This window comes from Contarinia nasturtii, unplaced genomic scaffold (genome assembly GCF_009176525.2).
Source record: "Contarinia nasturtii isolate CC-2019 unplaced genomic scaffold, AAFC_CNas_1.1 Cnas_scaffold_493, whole genome shotgun sequence".
NCBI lineage: Eukaryota > Metazoa > Arthropoda > Insecta > Diptera > Cecidomyiidae > Contarinia > Contarinia nasturtii.
The window spans coordinates 2,183,534-2,201,520 of record NW_022197846.1 but is presented as its reverse complement, the minus strand read 5'-3'; the positions used below and the strand labels follow the sequence as shown (position 1 = coordinate 2,201,520).

The 17,987-nt window shown below is 34.5% G+C and overlaps 1 protein-coding gene across 4 annotated transcripts in view; it reads left to right on the top strand.

Annotated features, from left to right (window-relative positions):
* LOC116339114 (nucleolysin TIAR) overlaps nucleotides 1-17,987 on the top strand; it is a 400,815-nt gene that overhangs the window by 369,295 nt on the left and 13,533 nt on the right. For 3 of the 4 annotated variants that reach the window (XM_031764788.1, XM_031764785.1, XM_031764787.1), the window contains 4 exons: nucleotides 1,618-1,720; nucleotides 13,605-13,797; nucleotides 15,113-15,436; nucleotides 15,535-15,691. In XM_031764788.1, the coding sequence (XP_031620648.1) occupies nucleotides 1,618-1,720; nucleotides 13,605-13,797; nucleotides 15,113-15,436; nucleotides 15,535-15,691 (777 nt within the window). The remainder of the gene's footprint in view (nucleotides 1-1,617; nucleotides 1,721-13,604; nucleotides 13,798-15,112; nucleotides 15,437-15,534; nucleotides 15,692-17,987) is intronic. The other variant, XM_031764786.1, reaches the window with a different exon arrangement.

Genomic DNA, 17,987 nt, shown 5'->3' with positions numbered 1-17,987 from the left:
AGAGAGAGAGAGAGAGAGAGAGAGAGAGAGAGAGAGAGAGAGAGAGAGAGAGACTCATTGCGGTCTCTCTTTACGTTTTGTATTTGTGTTGTCGGGTTTTTGATGTTTGCTAGGTGCATCTCTCTTTCGGTCTATCTCTGCATAGACGAAAATGTACGTATAAAAACTTTTCATGCAAGACCGAATGCATGAATAAAAGCTCGGTAAAAACAGATTGGTATTCGGTGAAATAAAATGACAAAAACAATAATTACAACAACAACGATCGAGTAGCTGAATAAATATTCAAAACAAGATGTAACTAGAATGGCAAAACAAAGAAAATGAAGAGGAAACGAATTTATTACGTTCGGTAAAGAAGAGCGAATCTAAAGTGAAATACCATGGGGTGCAACGATGAAGAGACACACACTTACAAAAAGCACGTCAAAGATATAGCGTGACATTGGACCAAAATCCGCACAAATAAAAATGAGAGCCAAATGCATTCAAAATAAAATGAGAAAATGAGCAATTCTGTGAAAATACAATTGCATTGAAAATGTCGTCAAATGGATGCTAAAACGATATAGCCACGTGCAGAAAAAGCGGCGAAAATCAAATGAAGTCTTCTTTTAAAGAAGTAACGAAAATCCATTCAATCGACACATAGTTCGAGCAATATATTCGAATGGCTTATTATCTTAATGAAACATTACACCCGATGAATTATTCGATTTTTCACGTTTATAAAATGAGAACTATTTAAAGAGAACAGTTCCATTCTTGATACCAAAAGTTTTATCAAGAACGCGTATTGTTAGTTTGCAATTTTTGTTTATATTATAAACATTATCCAAAACATTATTTTGATCAGCATTCAATAGTGATGGTATGCATTCTGTAGCTACTTTATCAATATCAGGTGTGATATAATGCGGAATTGAGTGTAACAATGCCGAGCATTCCAGCATCTCAAATTCAATTCGTTGAAAATGCACATCGGGAAAATCCATGAACGAAAAAAAAACATCGAATTCCTTTATTATTCGACAAAATTTTCTACACATAGATATATCAGTGTATTATTAAGTCGGCATTAGCTATATTCATGGAGTTGATAACTAGTTGCCCCATAGCAATAGTCCACTTGTATACAAAAACTCGCTTTCTCCCCACCCTTCTCTTACTGACTGCCACCAATTTTTTTGTTGTTCCTCCTTCCTTTCGTGCACACACACATACTTCCGTTTGGATGGTATGCATCGAATCCTAATCTTGAATCCACTGGGTAGCGATAGTTCTTCGTTTATGTGTGACCATGATTTATAAATGTGCAGATATCGCTGTTAACCATTTATTCACACAGTCCCGAATACACACTGTGTGTGTGCACAAATTAAAAAGTTTGCAAACTTTTATCATGAATAATAGTTTGGCAGCAAGTGCATCAATAGAATGTAGAGTTGGAATTTACACCGAGGATTGTGTTAGTGTTAGTTATGTTGGTTGTTTTTTCTCCTCCCTTTTGGCCATTGCTAGTTCACCATTTCTTCTTTATATTGGCTTTGAATCTAATGTCAACCGGAATTCATAACTAGTAAAGTTTTTATTTTCTCTATTTTAATTTATTTGCAGGAAGCGGAAAGTGCAATAACAGCAATGAATGGACAATGGTTAGGCTCCAGATCAATTAGAACGAATTGGGCAACTAGAAAGCCACCAGCGACAAAGGCTGAACGTGAGTATACCATTGTTTGTTTGGTTCCCACTTTTTTTGATATTATTCTCTCATCACATTTATTATACTATGAAAGTTTTTGGTAAAATTCAACGCAAAACTATTTTTTTCCATCGTTTTTTTTTTTTTACTTTATTCCCCATTTTCTAGCCGTTGTGATAGCGATATGACGTGTCTTTTGTAGCAACCAACACAAGAGACACATTTATTCATTTTATTATTATAAATTTTAAGAATAGCAGTTAAATTTGCACAACATTCGCCACATATATTGATCGAGGCAAACAATAAACACTCGTTCACACTATGCCATGCAGTGAAAATTTATCTGCTATAATTTCCCTGTTGACCGGTAATTTCGACGTTCAACTCCTTCTTTTTTCTTTCGTATTGTATTTTCCGCTATAAATCAACGACCGAGACCATTCCATTCGATTCTGCCATTCTTTTGAACACCTTTGCTTGCTTTTCATCCACGTATATATATTTATATACAATTTGTTTTCAATTTCTTTCGGCAAAAGGTGTTGAAAAGTGCTTATTTGATCGTTGCTTCAATGTGAACGGCAAACAGTAATGCTATTGCATCGAGTGTCGGCAAGAATTAAATACATCAGAATCCACATCGTCAACAAAACAGTAGCCAAATATGGTATACATGGCTTCGTATATATGATCCGAATGTTTTGGATCGAAAATTGTATAAATATTGATTTCAAAGGAGCAAAACATGACAGAGCCGACAATTGGTGTAGGCAAATGGTACGAGTGAAAATAATGGTTTTCGTAATTCAATAGCGCTGATAAAATACTACCAGCATGATGAGGGAGTTAAAATATGGAATAAAATAAAAATAACATACGAAACAACAATGAAAATAGACAGATAGATCGTATTAATAAAAAATTCGTTCTATATGTATAAAGTATAATATACATGCCAAATGAATACCAACCAAATTTGATGTTGGGCCTTTTTTCGCTTTTATACTGGCAACAGAAATAGTTACGGTACACGTTTTCACCGTACGACTGAATGAAATTTATTTTACATTTATTATTTACGAAATGCACGTATCAGTTTCAGCCATTTTCATTTGCCAATATCTCTTTTACGGATGTCTTATCGTCTCTTCGTACGTATGTATATGTGACCGAACCTATTCCATTGATTTGCATCTCACCGATAATTTTAGCGTGAAACGAGATGAAATGTCTTGTTTACATCGCCAAATGTGGTGGAGTGTCTATAATATTGGGAAAAATCAACGTACGCATGGAACATTCCAACAAAGGTCAGATGGGAATTAAATTTAATGTATGCGAGTCGAGGCACCATTGTGGTGGATGAATGATTATTAATTTAACAGTATTATACTCTGATTTTTGAACATAAGTCACAGATGAGAATGTCTAAATTTTTGGATATTTCCGTAAAGAAACTGCTACGGAAGCAATTCTGAAACAACAGTCTTTCCATTTCACGTCCGTTGTCTGGAAAAAAAGAGCAGAATGAGTCATACATTTACCCTACAAGTAGTGAACATCTCGAGATCGAGTCTGAAATACCTAGAAAACTTGTGTCAGTGTTTTGTCGAAACGCACAGTGTAATTGGATATGTATCCCCCTCTAAATGGCATGTAATGCGTGTTTCCTTCATTAAACAAAACTCCGAATAGTGGATAATTTATTCATTGGTTTTAGTTGGTTCATTATTTATCATTTGAAAAGAATCGATAAAATGCAGTGCATTCGAGCGATCCTCGATCCTTATCCACGTGGATAATGTGCTGTACAAGTCATATTGTTTATTTTTTTTTTCTGTGCTTACAAAATAATTTCTAAATTCAGATGCATTTGCGGCACAAAGTGCTGTTATCGATTTAATGCTTTTTGCGTCCATCGTGAATTTATTCGTTGTTGTTTTTTTTTGTTTCTAGCCTCATACGGTTTCGTCCGATGTTACATGTTTTGTTGCTGTTATTGATGCTAGCACGTTGTTCTCGTCTCAATTTATGCTGGTTTCACCCCATGTCAATTTCGAGAAGTCGTTTAACGGTTGACCATTGTTTCGGTTCAGTTATTTCGTTGTTCTCTTGTGTGACCGTGTTCGTGCTGCGGTTCGAACGGTTGTGGCGGTGGTCATTGTAGATGTTGAATAGTTATATCTCATTCTACCCGCACACATCCTTTTATCTTCTCTCCTCTACCTTTTTTTTTGCCGATATCGATCAGCATACTTTAACTTTAACTTTCATTTTGTTCTCATTCATAATAAATGATAACTTGCAACAAAACGAACTTATATATGTAGAAATAGAAACAAACCGCTACTTCACAGACACACACCCACACATAGCATGGGGTGCACATCAATACGAAGATATATGCTATAAAAATAAAGAACAAATCGAAATGAAAAAGACGCAGCAGAGACGACGAAAAAAACCGTCCCGAAATGACAAATAAAGCGAATGAAATCGAATCGAAGCAAATCGAATACTTTTGTTTTCCACTCGAAGAAGAAGAAGAAAAAGAAGCTGAACAACAAAAAGCATATTGCTAAATGGCCATGAGACGATTTCCTTGGCAAACACAATACACGCGTGTGCAAATCTTTACGCCAATTTTTAACTATATTCCGAACACACTTGAAAAATTACAACAAATTGAGAGACGCGCGCGCGTGTGTGTATGTATGTGTGACAAAACGGACGATCGGAATGGACAACGGAATATTGCGAGTGTTTCAGAGGCGAGATGCCATCAAAAATTTAAATAATATATAGATTTCAGTCTGTCTTGTCTTATTCGAATTTCGTCCTCTTTTCCCTCAATGCTCATTTCGATATTCGCTATTTCGATGTCAATGCTTCGAATACATTGCCATCGTGCATGGCAAATGGACGAGGGTGGCGAAAAAAAAACTTTTATTGCTTGCGGTCACTGGTCATAAACACCGTACGTTACTATTTATTTATCTTTTAAAAACTATTTCGATGGATATATTCGTTTTTTTGTTTCTCCCTGCAGATGTGCTGATGCAGCAACAGCTACTAGCATCACTTTACAATTCTTCTTCTTCGTTTTTCAAAATTCTTGGTGCTTTCTCTTTTGCACATATTCACTTCTTTGTGGGTTTATTTTATATATATTTTTTTGCAATGTCATTTTCTCTCCATTTTATGACTTTGTTTATGCTTGAACTTAAACATCGTACCGTATACGAAAAGGGAAAAACCTCAAAATGAAATCGTATTTTGGATATCCATTTTTACAGTTGTTCGTCAAGGAAATAAATGGGGAAAGAGCACGTAACACGACGATTGATGGTGAAAGAAAAGAGACAAAGCGAATGAGAACGAAATTTTTCTACGAAGATCGAGTCGAGCAAAATTATTGTGAATATGACAAAAGGAAAAGTTTGGAATTTTTTTCTATCCACATTTGGTTAAATGGATACAATAAACTATAAAGTGTCATGACAAAGGTTATTTCACAATATTTTCATTTGGATTTTTCCATTTTCATTTTGTTTTGCATATGCGTTCGTCATGGATTTTGTTTTATTTCTTTTCACACTACGACTATTCCACGTGAATTGAATTGGAAATTGAGATCTAATCGAGAAGTTTTGCGAACAAAAAACTACGATGACGATGCAAAATGATTGAAAATGTCCACCAAAATGAATGCGAAAACGCTTCTTTTTCTACATAAATGACGTCAGAACAATTTTCAATTAAATGGCAAGGCGAACCGAGAAACATTACCATTCAACAAATCACTCATCTCCACCGAGCAGCAATGAAAACTTAGCGCACCAAAAATTACATAAAAATTCGTTATTTTTCTTGGTGAATGCATTTCATATGCTTGTATTCTGTAAGACGGTAGTTTTAAGTGGATTGAATTCAAGGCAGAAATGATTGGTGTATGGCGTCATCGTTGCGATCATTGCCATTGCTGTCATTAGAATAAGCCAAAAGACAACAACAAAAAAATGAGTTACAAAATTAGACAAATACGTTATTTCAAAAGTTCGGAATTTGCATATGTAATTCAAAAGTTGAAAATCTTTTGCCGAATTACACTCATGAAATGCGAAACAATGCGGCAATGGGAATGGGTGAGATATAAAGAGAAATGTGGCACTATAATTGGTTTAAACTCAACAATCGCGCAATGTACGTATAACACGCAGAAACAATTAAATGCACAAAGCTGCAGTATAATTTCGAAAGACACATTTCTATCCATAAGAAAAAAAGCGGCGAAAACACCGACAGAGAAACCGTTCCGAAATTGTAACGTGAAAAGAAGTCATTGTGAATTTCCTTTGAATTTCTCCATTCGTCTCACATTTGAGCATTTATTCATTGATTCATTCAACCAGTTTTGTTTGAGAGTTCGTTTGTCATATTCCTCGTTTTTTTTCAGTCGCGACAAATTCAATTGCAGCTTTGCTCTCTCACTCTTTCTCACTTTTGTATCGCTGGCTCTTGTTCGCTCGCTTTGTTTAAGCAGCTTGTTGTTCAGTTTCGAATGAACGTAATGTGTTAAGCTTAATGTCGGCTTCCCATTCAGTGTAGTTCTGTTTGTGTAGTTTATTGTAGTTTTCATTTTGTTTATAAACATCATCTGCGCGAACGTGTTTTTAATACAAAACTCATACAATCATTTTATACATATGTACATGCACTCTCGCTCTCTCTCTCTCTGACGTTTATCACGGAATCAAAACTTGTACAGGTGCCAGAATGAGACGCATGGCTACGAACTGCATTGAAGAAGCCATAGACAATGCACGTAATAAAAAAAAATGGGCTAAGACAAAAATATACCGACTAACTATTCATAGAATAAGCAAAAGGGCGTCAGTTGACGGGTGTTTGTTGTTTGGGTATATTTGCAATGTTTCAAGTTGAATCGCTTTGAATCTGGTGACGGAAAATACCAACTAAACGAAAAATAAAGCCAACACACTGTAGCCGAACGAAATACGCGAAATATATATATATAGCAAAAATGCTCACACAAACGGCGAAAGAAAACGAAAATGAAGTGCAAGAGAGAGAAAAAGAGAGAGACAGAGAAAGAATAGTTGTAGTGAAAACAGTATAATGTGGTGTCAGCGTGCGAAGACCGAATAAAACAAAATGGATGGAATTTAAAGCCAAACAAACAGTCAAAATGAGAAACAGTTGTATTTTTGGGAAAAGTTTGATGAGAAAAGTTCCATTTTCTGTTGCGCATTTCTCTTTAGTGAGTACCACATTTTAAAACCGTCGTACACATGACAATAAATAAAATGAAATAAAAGAAAATAGCACCAGCACAACGGCATAGCGGAATGTGGATGTGCGTACATTTGTATTTTTGTGTATTTCTCTTTTTCTCTCTCTCTCTCTCTCTCTCTCTCGTAGAAATGAAAATTGTTCGATTCGTATGCACGCTTCGTATGGAATTGACGAGACTTTATATTTTATAGAATGTTAAAGAGATGCAAACAGCACACAGATACACCGACACCGACACACACATACATACATACTTAAAAACTCAATATAACAGAAAACGGAGAACAAAAAACAACAACAATCAACGTAAAACAATAATATTAAAAAGTTTTTATTTTTGTTCAATTCAACATGAACGGAATATGGTAACTGTGTGACATTCGTCATAGGTATTCTCAATTTTATCCTAGTTTGAATGGCACATAGACCAATTCTATGCATCACAAAAATTGATCAAAAACTGTGTGATGCTCAGATGATTGCCAAATGTTTATATAGATTTTGTCGCCTGAGCACTATCGACCATTGAATTTTACAGATAAAGTTTGACAAAGGCAATACAATACATTGAGAAAGAGCAAGAGCAAGAGAAAAATTGAAATGTTCAGTAGAAGAAAAAAAATCGCTTTCAATTTGTTTAATGTGATTTTTGTACCTGATCACACATCGAATGTGACCGCTCAAATAGGCAATCACATTGTTGAGAGAGAAAGAAGGGTCGAAATTTATCTTTCAAACATATTTCGTGCAGTCATTCGTCATCATTGTCAGTCCACATTAACACAACGCCTACACCCTATGCCTTCATTCGTTGTGATTTCAGATTTAGTTTGCCAATGACATTTTATAACAAAAGCCACTCTGGTATGGCAGCAAAATAATTGCTGAAACGTAAAAAAAATATCACGATTTTAGTGTGCCACTTGCTGAAATTTCGTTGGAAACTGTACGAAGAAGTTTAAATGTTTCGTTATTATTATAAATTATAATATCATGTGAAAAATGTTGATGGTAATATAATAATAGAAAATAGAATTATATTCTATATAATAATAGAAAATGGCAAATAGAATTGTGGCAAGAGGTTTTCGAACTCTTAAGAGCTTTTGCGTGTCCGTCATTCTATTTTTCGCCTTTTTTTAAATTTATCACAAAAGTGATATGTAGAAGTACAATCGAACTTGCAATTTTCAATCTATTTTAAATTCGAAGTAAAGTCATCGCATGTGAAAAAAAAACCCTGAATATAAACATCAATTTCATTTCAATCGCAATTTAAAACCTAAATCTGTTTTGAAATGATTGCAATTAATGTTGAGCTTTCAACTTTGATACCATTTCCAAAATACGTTGTGCACTTGATCTATTTCACTGTGAAACGATAAAAAGCATTTTAAATAAATAAATTAAGCAATCAAAGTTATTCGGTAGAAGAATCATTCACAATTTACCTTTCTCTTTCTCTGGCTCCCGTTTCATCTTTTGTTCAAAGTAAATATTTGGCCAATTTTACAATTACTGCTTGAGTTGTTGTAAACAAACTTATAATTCCACCGTGAATTTCGTGGAAGTAAGAATGGACCTTTCTTCGGAGTGGTATTATATAAACTTTTTTTTTGTTCTTTTGCGAAGATTGCCCCATATCCTTGAACGTTTGCAAATTTTTTGTTCGTTGGAAATCCTTGAACCGTATCGAAATCCACGATGAAATGGAATATTAATTGCAAGCAATTTGTGGACATGTTTGCAATTGTTTGATTAATTGAACATGGATACCTTTCGGTTGTGATTTCGTTTTTTTTTTCTTCTGTGTGTACGCGTCTAATGGGAATGAGAGACACCTTGTCGGTCTCAAGCGCGCAAAAACTTAAAAAGTCATTTAAAACTTTGGTATTTCATTTTCGAAATGGGTACACGAATTTGGTTGAAAGTAGACGCTTAAGTGATGTAAATTGGAACATCACCGAACGAACAGAGAAAAAAACATCACAACCGAAAAGAAACGAATGTATCGTTTGCAAGAGACAAACTCTAATCGAAATACTTTAAGCAACAGAATGCTAAACAAACATACGGGAAAGAATAATAGGATCTCGTTTTAGTGCGCCCATCCGCATATAACATACGATGCAAAAAAAACCTGAATACGAATTGAAAGCTCCATTTTCCATTTTCAGATTTATTTCTGCACACAGATATTTTCTATGTGCTCTCTGCAATGGCTGTCGTTTCTATTCTTTCTTTCTTTCTCTCTCTCTCTCTCTCTTTCCACCTATTTTTAATACAATGGCTTCGAGTGTGATTATGAATTCAAATCGTGTATTCGATATTAAGGCACGACCGATAGCAGAGCTTAAATTCGTTTCAACGTTTAAAAAAACTTCGCTCGAAACCAAAGAGCATGGATCACATATTTTTTTTCTCTCTCAATGTACACACACCTAAGCAAAGCATTGCGCGTTTGAATTTAGGATTTTTTTTCTTCCTTCTTTACGTTTTATCCATTGCCACTCATTTTAGCCCGTTCTTTTTTTCGAATATGATTGGTGGTTGCACCTTATTGAACACAGCAGAAAACTAAAAGCACATCGAATGGATGAAGAAACCGGCAAACCACGATAATTGTAGAATAAATCGATGTGACGGTATCAAAATTAGTGACTTTTCGCTCATCGAATACAAAAAAATGATCATCGATTTAAATGGTGTGCACAGAGAAAGTAACGTTCTCTGTCTCTCTGGTTGCATTTTTCTCGCTATTAGACAGCGTTTGTCATTTTAAAGGGGCATAAAATGTGTCACGTTAGAATGTGTGCCTTTTCCCATAAAATGCCTCCCGTCCCATAAAATGATTCAATAGTTGTCACACATCTCACAAAATTACTCAGATGCCCGTCCAGTTCTTCTTCTCTATGTTTTTTTTAGTTGTACGATGAAATTGCAACATGGAACAAATAGACGACTTAAAGTTTTCTAATTGATGAACGATGATAAATTCCGCCAGAGTTTGTCGGTTTAGAGTGTAATTTTAGAGTGGTGCTTATCAAAAAAATTCGAATGAAGGAGTATGCTATGGTTTCGTTTAAAATGTTCATAGATGCAGACATTTTTGCTACGCAATTGACATTTTTTAACATAAAATTCTTTGCTGCAATTAAAAACCATCAAAGCAAAAGATGATACCGAAACTAGAAACTCAAACAGCAATATAAAAATGTGTTATTATATTGCATAAGAAATGTGATACGGTAGTCACGGCCATTCGCCATTTTTCATTCAACATTCACACCACTCGAGAGATGCACATTCAGCTTGGGGTGTTCATTTCAATGCAGAGAGCAACGCTTCTTTGTACCCTCTTTATTCGCATACACACACACAACCAACCGAATAAAATAAATGATGCTCCTTTTTTGATCGGTGTACAGTTGGAAAAACTTTTAAAATTAATATTCTGAAAATTAAAATGTTTCATTTTGAATGAGATAACATCGGATAGAGAGAGAGAGAGAGAGAGAATGTATAAAAAGTGCACACCGAAAAACTTTTCAACTAATATGTAATGTACAGCATTTTGGCGTGCTTGCTATGGAGTGAACAAGTGCATTGAACTAAAACACAAATGCAGCAAGATGGACACAATTAGTCGGTCACCGATATAATTCACTTCCAACAAAATATTATTTTGAATATACCATAAAAGGTCAAATAATTTTCGTGCATACATTTATTTGCCTGCAATTTTTTTACACCATCATTATACGTTCCAAGTTTGTACAAATCGATAAATTTATGCGAGAGAGAGAGAGAGAGAGAGATAGATAAAGTGTGAAAAAGTTGTTATCAAAAACCATAGCAAAAGTTTGCAGATTATCTCATAATTGTCGCCATGATCTCACCACAAATACTCACCCAAACTTAGATTCAGGTAAAATGACGAGATAAGTTTGACAAAAATGGGTAAAACTGCATTTTTTTTAGTTTGTGTGTGTGTGTTTCTGGCAATAATTGTCAAGCGCAATTTAATAATTTGAAAAAAGTCAATAAAGTAATTAATATCGGCTTCAGAATGAGAGCCAAACACAATATGCACCGTGATGACCTCGGAATTGGAGCGGAGCGGTGATCCAATAGAAGTTGCAGCTTTCAAATTGCATGTCAAACTAACAATTTCATTGAAACCTCCACCGCATCGCCATTTTCAATTCTCGTTCGCCTCACATTTTTGTGCTCCCTTTTTCTACGCTTTATTGCGCAATACAAAGTTTCATCAAACTTTTCATCAGCTTATACGCGATGTTTTATGCTTTAGATATAATTATCAGTGAGTATGAGATTGCCGCACAAAGAGAGAGAAAGAGAGAGAGAGAGAGAGAGAGAGAGAGAGAGAGAGGTGGGAGTTCAGTTTGCTTTGTGTTTGATGTAGATTTTGTTTGGTCACTTTTTTGCCATTGTCCGTTGCATGCTATCTAGCGTTGAACATGCTGTTAAATGACACAAAGATATTAAAGTTTAAATAGCTTTTTTCCCGTGAATCGTTCGGTATTTCGATGTGACACGGTGAAACTCTCTCACTCCTGGCAATCTCTCTTTTTATCTCATCGTCGTTGTCATTCAAATTATGTATATCGTGATCTATGTTTAAACAGTGTATATTTACATGTATTTCAAAGTATACACATTTCATAAACACGATTGAACGTTGAAGCTGCAGCTATTCTACATTAAATCGGATTAAATTACAAGCATCGCAAACATTACAAATGAATATTTTTAGCTGTTGCATTGACGTCTTTTATTCATTTACTTTTTAATTCATTTTTTCAACATGACACAACTAAATTAGCAAATGAATTTTTTGAAACAAAACAGAATGATGATGTGAATACTAATTGCTGAATAGGAAAGTAGCCGGTCGAATTTCGATTATGCGATTTTATATGGAACTAATTGTGCAACGTGCTTTAATGCGTAGAACGATACAATTTTAAAGCGAGTCAGTAAAAGAGTATAGGAAAAGAAAACGAATGAGTGCAGTTGACATGTAAAAAAAAAGAGTATCCACAAAGAAGTAAAGAAACAATCGAATTTCAAAGACGAAAACAAGGAAGATTTGTTTCTTGATAAAACGAATCTCTGCAGCACCTTTCAAATTAGAGTGAATGATGATGCGTTTTTCTTCAATCATTTATTTATAGTTATTCTTATTAAATTTTCTTCAATTTTCCTTTTATTCTTGTTCCATTCAATTTTTCGTTGGTTGATGTATTAAGATTGGCATCCAGACATCGAACGAATCAAAAGGACAAAACGAGAACAAAAAAAGCATCAGCACCAGAAGCATACAAAATATATATATATATATATATATAATAAATAACTCGTAAAGTCATAGTTTCGAAAAATGCTCTGCATTTGTTGAAATTTTACGTTCAATTGAAAATGAAATAGAGGTTTATATATTCTTTTCATTGATTTTTATCAGCTTTATTCTCTTCCTTGTTCTCTCTCTCTCTCATTCGTACTCCTTTTCAATTCATATTCGTCATTTCCTTTTCGTTTAGCAGAAGAATTTTTATGAACTTGATGAAAGTTGTTCGGTTGTCGGTACCAATTCACATATATGATTTGTCCGTTCGTTGCCATTTTCCATTCAGTTATTTCACACAAAATGAGCACATTTCGGTTTGGTTCGATTCAAAGGAATCGCTTGAGCGTAGAATGAACCATACGAACGATTCAAACTAATGTGTGACCATCCGAATGCATGAATAGTTTAAAGAACAGCCGACTAACGCCACACATTCACTATCGCTCCTTTTGCTGTATCGAATGTGTAATAGTTTGCAGTGCTGTTTCTGTTAGCTGCTGCTGCTGCTGCTGCTGTTCCATTTAATTTTTGCATTTTTCAATTTTGAAATTGTAGCGTACCACAGAGAAATATGCACAAGCATAGTTTTTTTTTATTATATACTAGGTGTGTTCCGAAAAATTAAAAACTCTTTTGAAAATGACATTATTAATTAGAAATAAGAAGTGGTGAAATAATTTTATCGCATTGCTGTCAAAAAATCCAATAATGGTGGTGCAGAGGTAAAAATTGCATTGTACTCTCCCAACATGTACGTTTTGGAACACATCATATACTATTGAAAATATCGAGAGGAGAGTATGTTTTTATTCAGACATTACTCAGCCATAAGCGCTGAATAACATACTCTCTTCTCGATTTATTCAATAGATATATCCGTCGATAACGTATACAATCTTGTCCAGACAATTTGAAGTATATAGCATACACTCGAGAAATAAGACGAACTCGACTACCATATACCATTTAGCAACAAAAGAAATGGAAAGAAATGAGCACAGACGAGAGAAATAAGAAAACGATAGAAAAAAATGAGTGCATCGCACGGCTACACATTTCAATGTGTACATTTTATTTGATTCCAATTCTTTCATATGATTGTATTCAACATTTCATTTTAGATTTACACACATATATATATATTTGTTGCCTTCTCTTTTTTCTTTCTCTCTGCTACCGCTTCATCCGTGGGATGCATTTTTGATGCTGCAGTCAATTCAAAACCATTGACTTTTGACGAAGTCTACAACCAAAGTAGTCCAACAAACTGTACAGTATATTGTGGTGGCGTAAATGGCGCATTATCCGGAGCATTGACAGAAGAAATTTTACAAAAAACATTTTCACCATTTGGTGCGATTCAGGAAATCAGAGTGTTCAAGGATAAAGGATATGCTTTTGTTCGGTAAGAATATAAAAAAAAATTACTTTTTATGTATTCATTTCAATTGAGCACATTTTCATATGCGATCGGTCGTTGTACTGTTTCAACCCAATTTTCTTTTCTGAATGTGAGAAACAACAATATGTTATTATATTTTAATTAAATTGATGCTATTAATGTCAATTAAAAAAAAATGCACGACAAACACAACGGAAAAATGTCAACCATATAATTCGCCGGCAAATTGGAATGCAATAAATAATACGTCATTGTGTCTTACGTGAATAGAATCTGTATATTTCAAATTGCATGTCAATCGGATTTGTTCTAGACCTAATTTTAGATCATAAGTTCAAAAAGCTCGCTTACGAATTTATATACATTTATGAATTGGCGTGGAAAGTGTCGCCATCTTTTTTATGTATTATTTTTTTTTGTTTTGTAAAATGTTACTTCGATCGTCCTTTCTTGTTGCCGGAGTTGCATAATGGCCACAATGATTCACCTTTTTCTTTTCTCGTGTTGTGCGAAAATAATCTTTGTCATATTCATATTTTACACGTTCGTTTTCACTGTTGCTACCGTGTAGATTCAACGTTTGAAAAATTATAGCTATCATTTAATTAAAAAGAGACCGTTTTTATATGGCAATTTTACAGTGTGTTAATAAAATTTGACAAAAAAGAGCTGTTGGAAAGCAGAAAACCACATGAAGAACGTGCGATAATGGTAACACCACCAAAAAAAAGAATACCGGTTTGCACACAAAAAACTAGAATAAATGAATGAATAAATAAAGAAATAAACGGTTTTTGTTTTAAAATTATATTGTGTGTCTGCGCGAGCCTGTTTATAATTATTCACGATAAGGTCAGTCGCCATTGGATATGAGCCAGTCGAGTTTGTGTGTATTTTTTCTGGCGTTTATTTATCTCTTTTTTTTTCAACAACAAAACAATTTAATAGAGTGAAGTCACATGATACGTAATCCTGTTTCATGGTCATAAATTTTTGTTGACATTTTTCCCTTTTGTAATCTCTGGCAAAGCGTATTCAATGAAACGTATTTTTCTCATTGTTGACGGCGGTGATGTTGTTGTTTGCTCACATTTTTTCTTGTTGCACTGTACGGAATAAATTTTTATTTAGTGACCGTTGATTTTGTGCAGTGACCTGGATAAATAGGTAAAATCATAGTCATTAAAACAGTTTTTTTTTTGTACCGAGTCGCATATTGCGTATTATTTTGCATCATTTTCACAAATCACAATTCAAATTCAATAAAAAATGTCGTTTTTTTTCATCACTCGTTTGGCACACACACAAAAAACAATAGTTTCTCTACAAAGGAGGCCGCTACACATGCGATCGTTGCGATTCACAATTCTGAAATAAATGGTCAGCCAGTGAAATGTTCATGGGGAAAAGAGAGCGGTGATCCAAATAATGCACCATCAATTGCAAGCCAAGCATTGGGCCAGGCTGGTTTTCCATTTGGTACCGCATATGGACAACAAGTTGCCGGCTATTGGTATCCACCAGCACCAACTTATCCAACAGCTCCGGCTCCATCGGCACCAATTCAAGGTCAATTTTTGCAAGGAATGCAAGGATATGCGTATGGGCAATTTGCTGGCTATCAACAGGCTGGCTACATGGGGTAAGTGCTATGAATGTCATTTAAATGGCAGAAAAAAAACAGCCAACTGAAATTTGATAATAATCGATTCTTTTGAAATCTGTCTCTTTGAAATGCAGAATGGGTGTACAGATTCCAGGTGCATGGCAAGGTGTTCCAGCTCAAGCACAAATTCCAGCCGCACAAATTCCGACTGCTCAAGGTGTTGGCAGTGCTCTACCACAAGCTGCTGGCGTTGTTGCTTATCCAATGCAACAATTTCAGGTGAGCCCACAGGTACATATGGATCACTTTTTATCATAAATTTTTAAATATTTTTCATAACTTTTTATTAACAACAAAATATTTGAACGAGTGTCACATGATTGCTTTTGAACGAACATTTTGAAGTTTTATTTTTTTGGTTTTCGTTCTGGTCCCATAAACTGACAGCAATCATGTACCAAAAGTTTTTTTTCTTCATAAATTTAGTGCCTAAATTCCAGAAGAAGTATTTACAAAAAAATGATTCGATTAAAAATATTTTCTTATTGCATTCAACAAAAAAAAAAAAAAAAAAAAAAACACACACACATACACACACCATATTCATTGTTAAAAAAAATCAAACGAATTTAACTGTTGGATTGTTTGGCTTCTAATTAACTTTGGCAAGCGATTGTTGAAAGTCAAAAATCAAATGTGTTAATATCGATTGATGGAAATTTGAATTGAGAATAATCAAATACGAAACAAAAAAAAAACCTACAACATTTATTCTATATGCAAAATGTTTACTCTTATGTGTTGCTAATAAAGAACACAAATTGAGTTCTTATATAATTTTGTATTGAATCAAATCCGATCAATTTGACGCGCTTAAATCATTTGACGAAAATACATGCTCAAAACTACGCAACTAATCAGTGTTAATGAATTTGTTACAAAATGAATAAATATATTTTATCATTATCATTGTGTCACATACAATATATCATTACGAGCGAGAGACACCGAATGTCCAATTGAATTCAATTGCATTGTATACACACACGGTATTGGGGGGACGAGCATTGGACCGGGGATTAAATAGAGGCAACCAGGCTTGAATGAGCTAATACTTTATTCGATAATTAAATGTAAATGTATGTGCATATATCGAAAATTTCGCAATTTTAAAGCGAAAAGCGTGAGCGCGCGAGTGCGATCACTTGCTCGCTTCGTGTTCATACTGTGTATAAAATCGGCAACGTCGAGTGCTGGTGAGAGGCGCGCTCATAGCATGCAAAGTAGAAAATAATATGTTTTATTATCAATTGACAATGGCTGTGAAGCGCAAAGGTGGCGGCGGCGGTGGTGGTGGTCTCTGTATGCATTTCTATGTTAGTCCGATGCACGTTTTTACGTTCGATGTACCCCAGCTGCGATATGGACTATTAACCATTATGTAATTTTACAATGGCTATCCGGCCGTTTCTTTCTCCAAGCAAATTACATGGCAATTACAACAATGATTTGAGCTGAAACGTGTGATCAACGCGACTACGCGTACAACCGCAAAATACACTTTCTCATTCTATCCAGGCCACTCTAATGTTATTTTGTTTTCGATATATATGCGCGCCAGAGAGCACCGTTTTTTTTCATTCTCTCCCATACATACAAATATTATCATAGGCTAAACACGTTTTCAGACCATTCAAAAAGATGCACCGTATCATATTCAAAATTTGTGCGAACGTTGTAAATGTACATCAAAAATTGAGTGCATACAAAACACACACACACTACACCACTCTCAAATATACAATCGCGCACGCACAAATCCATTTAAGCATAAGTGGATTTGACAATAATTTTACATCAATTTTCCGTTTGATTTCAAAAACAAAATTCATTGCTCTGTTCTACACATGCACTTTGTCATTTATTCTTGCATATTCCAATTTATGATAAATTTTCGAACAAAATATCCCCGCTCTCACTCCCTATCTCTCTCTCTCTATATCAGTTTTTGCAATAAAGTTTGTTTCTCGCGTACGCAACGATATTGCAAAGTGAACTGCGACCAGCCAAACGATTTACGAAAAAAACACGCACAACAACAACACGACGATGCATTGAAAATGCAATAACAATGTAGCAACCATTTATTTATAATATGCAATTTGTTTCAAATCAATAAATATTCCCCTAAATAATATGAGCATGTAATAGTGGTGGGAGAGAGAAGAAAAAAATAGAAATTGAAATTTTATTACAAATATATTCATGGTAGTAGTAAAGTATTTCCATATTGGCATTTATAGCTTGTAATTTTTATTCACATCATTGGAAACATTAAAATGGAATTTTACGCGACGAATTAACAAAAATGTTGTGTATAATATCTGCATAGAAAGAAAAATCGATTCTTTGAAGCGTGACTGGCAATAAATATACAAGCTATCACAAAAAAACTGCATTCACTGAACTGCTTTCACAATTCTTGTGTATCGATATTTCAATTCAAACTGCAACAATATAGTTAGAAAATGCGCTTCGCAGTTGCCGATTTTTTGTCTCTTCTCGAAAATATTTTCTCGAATCGGCT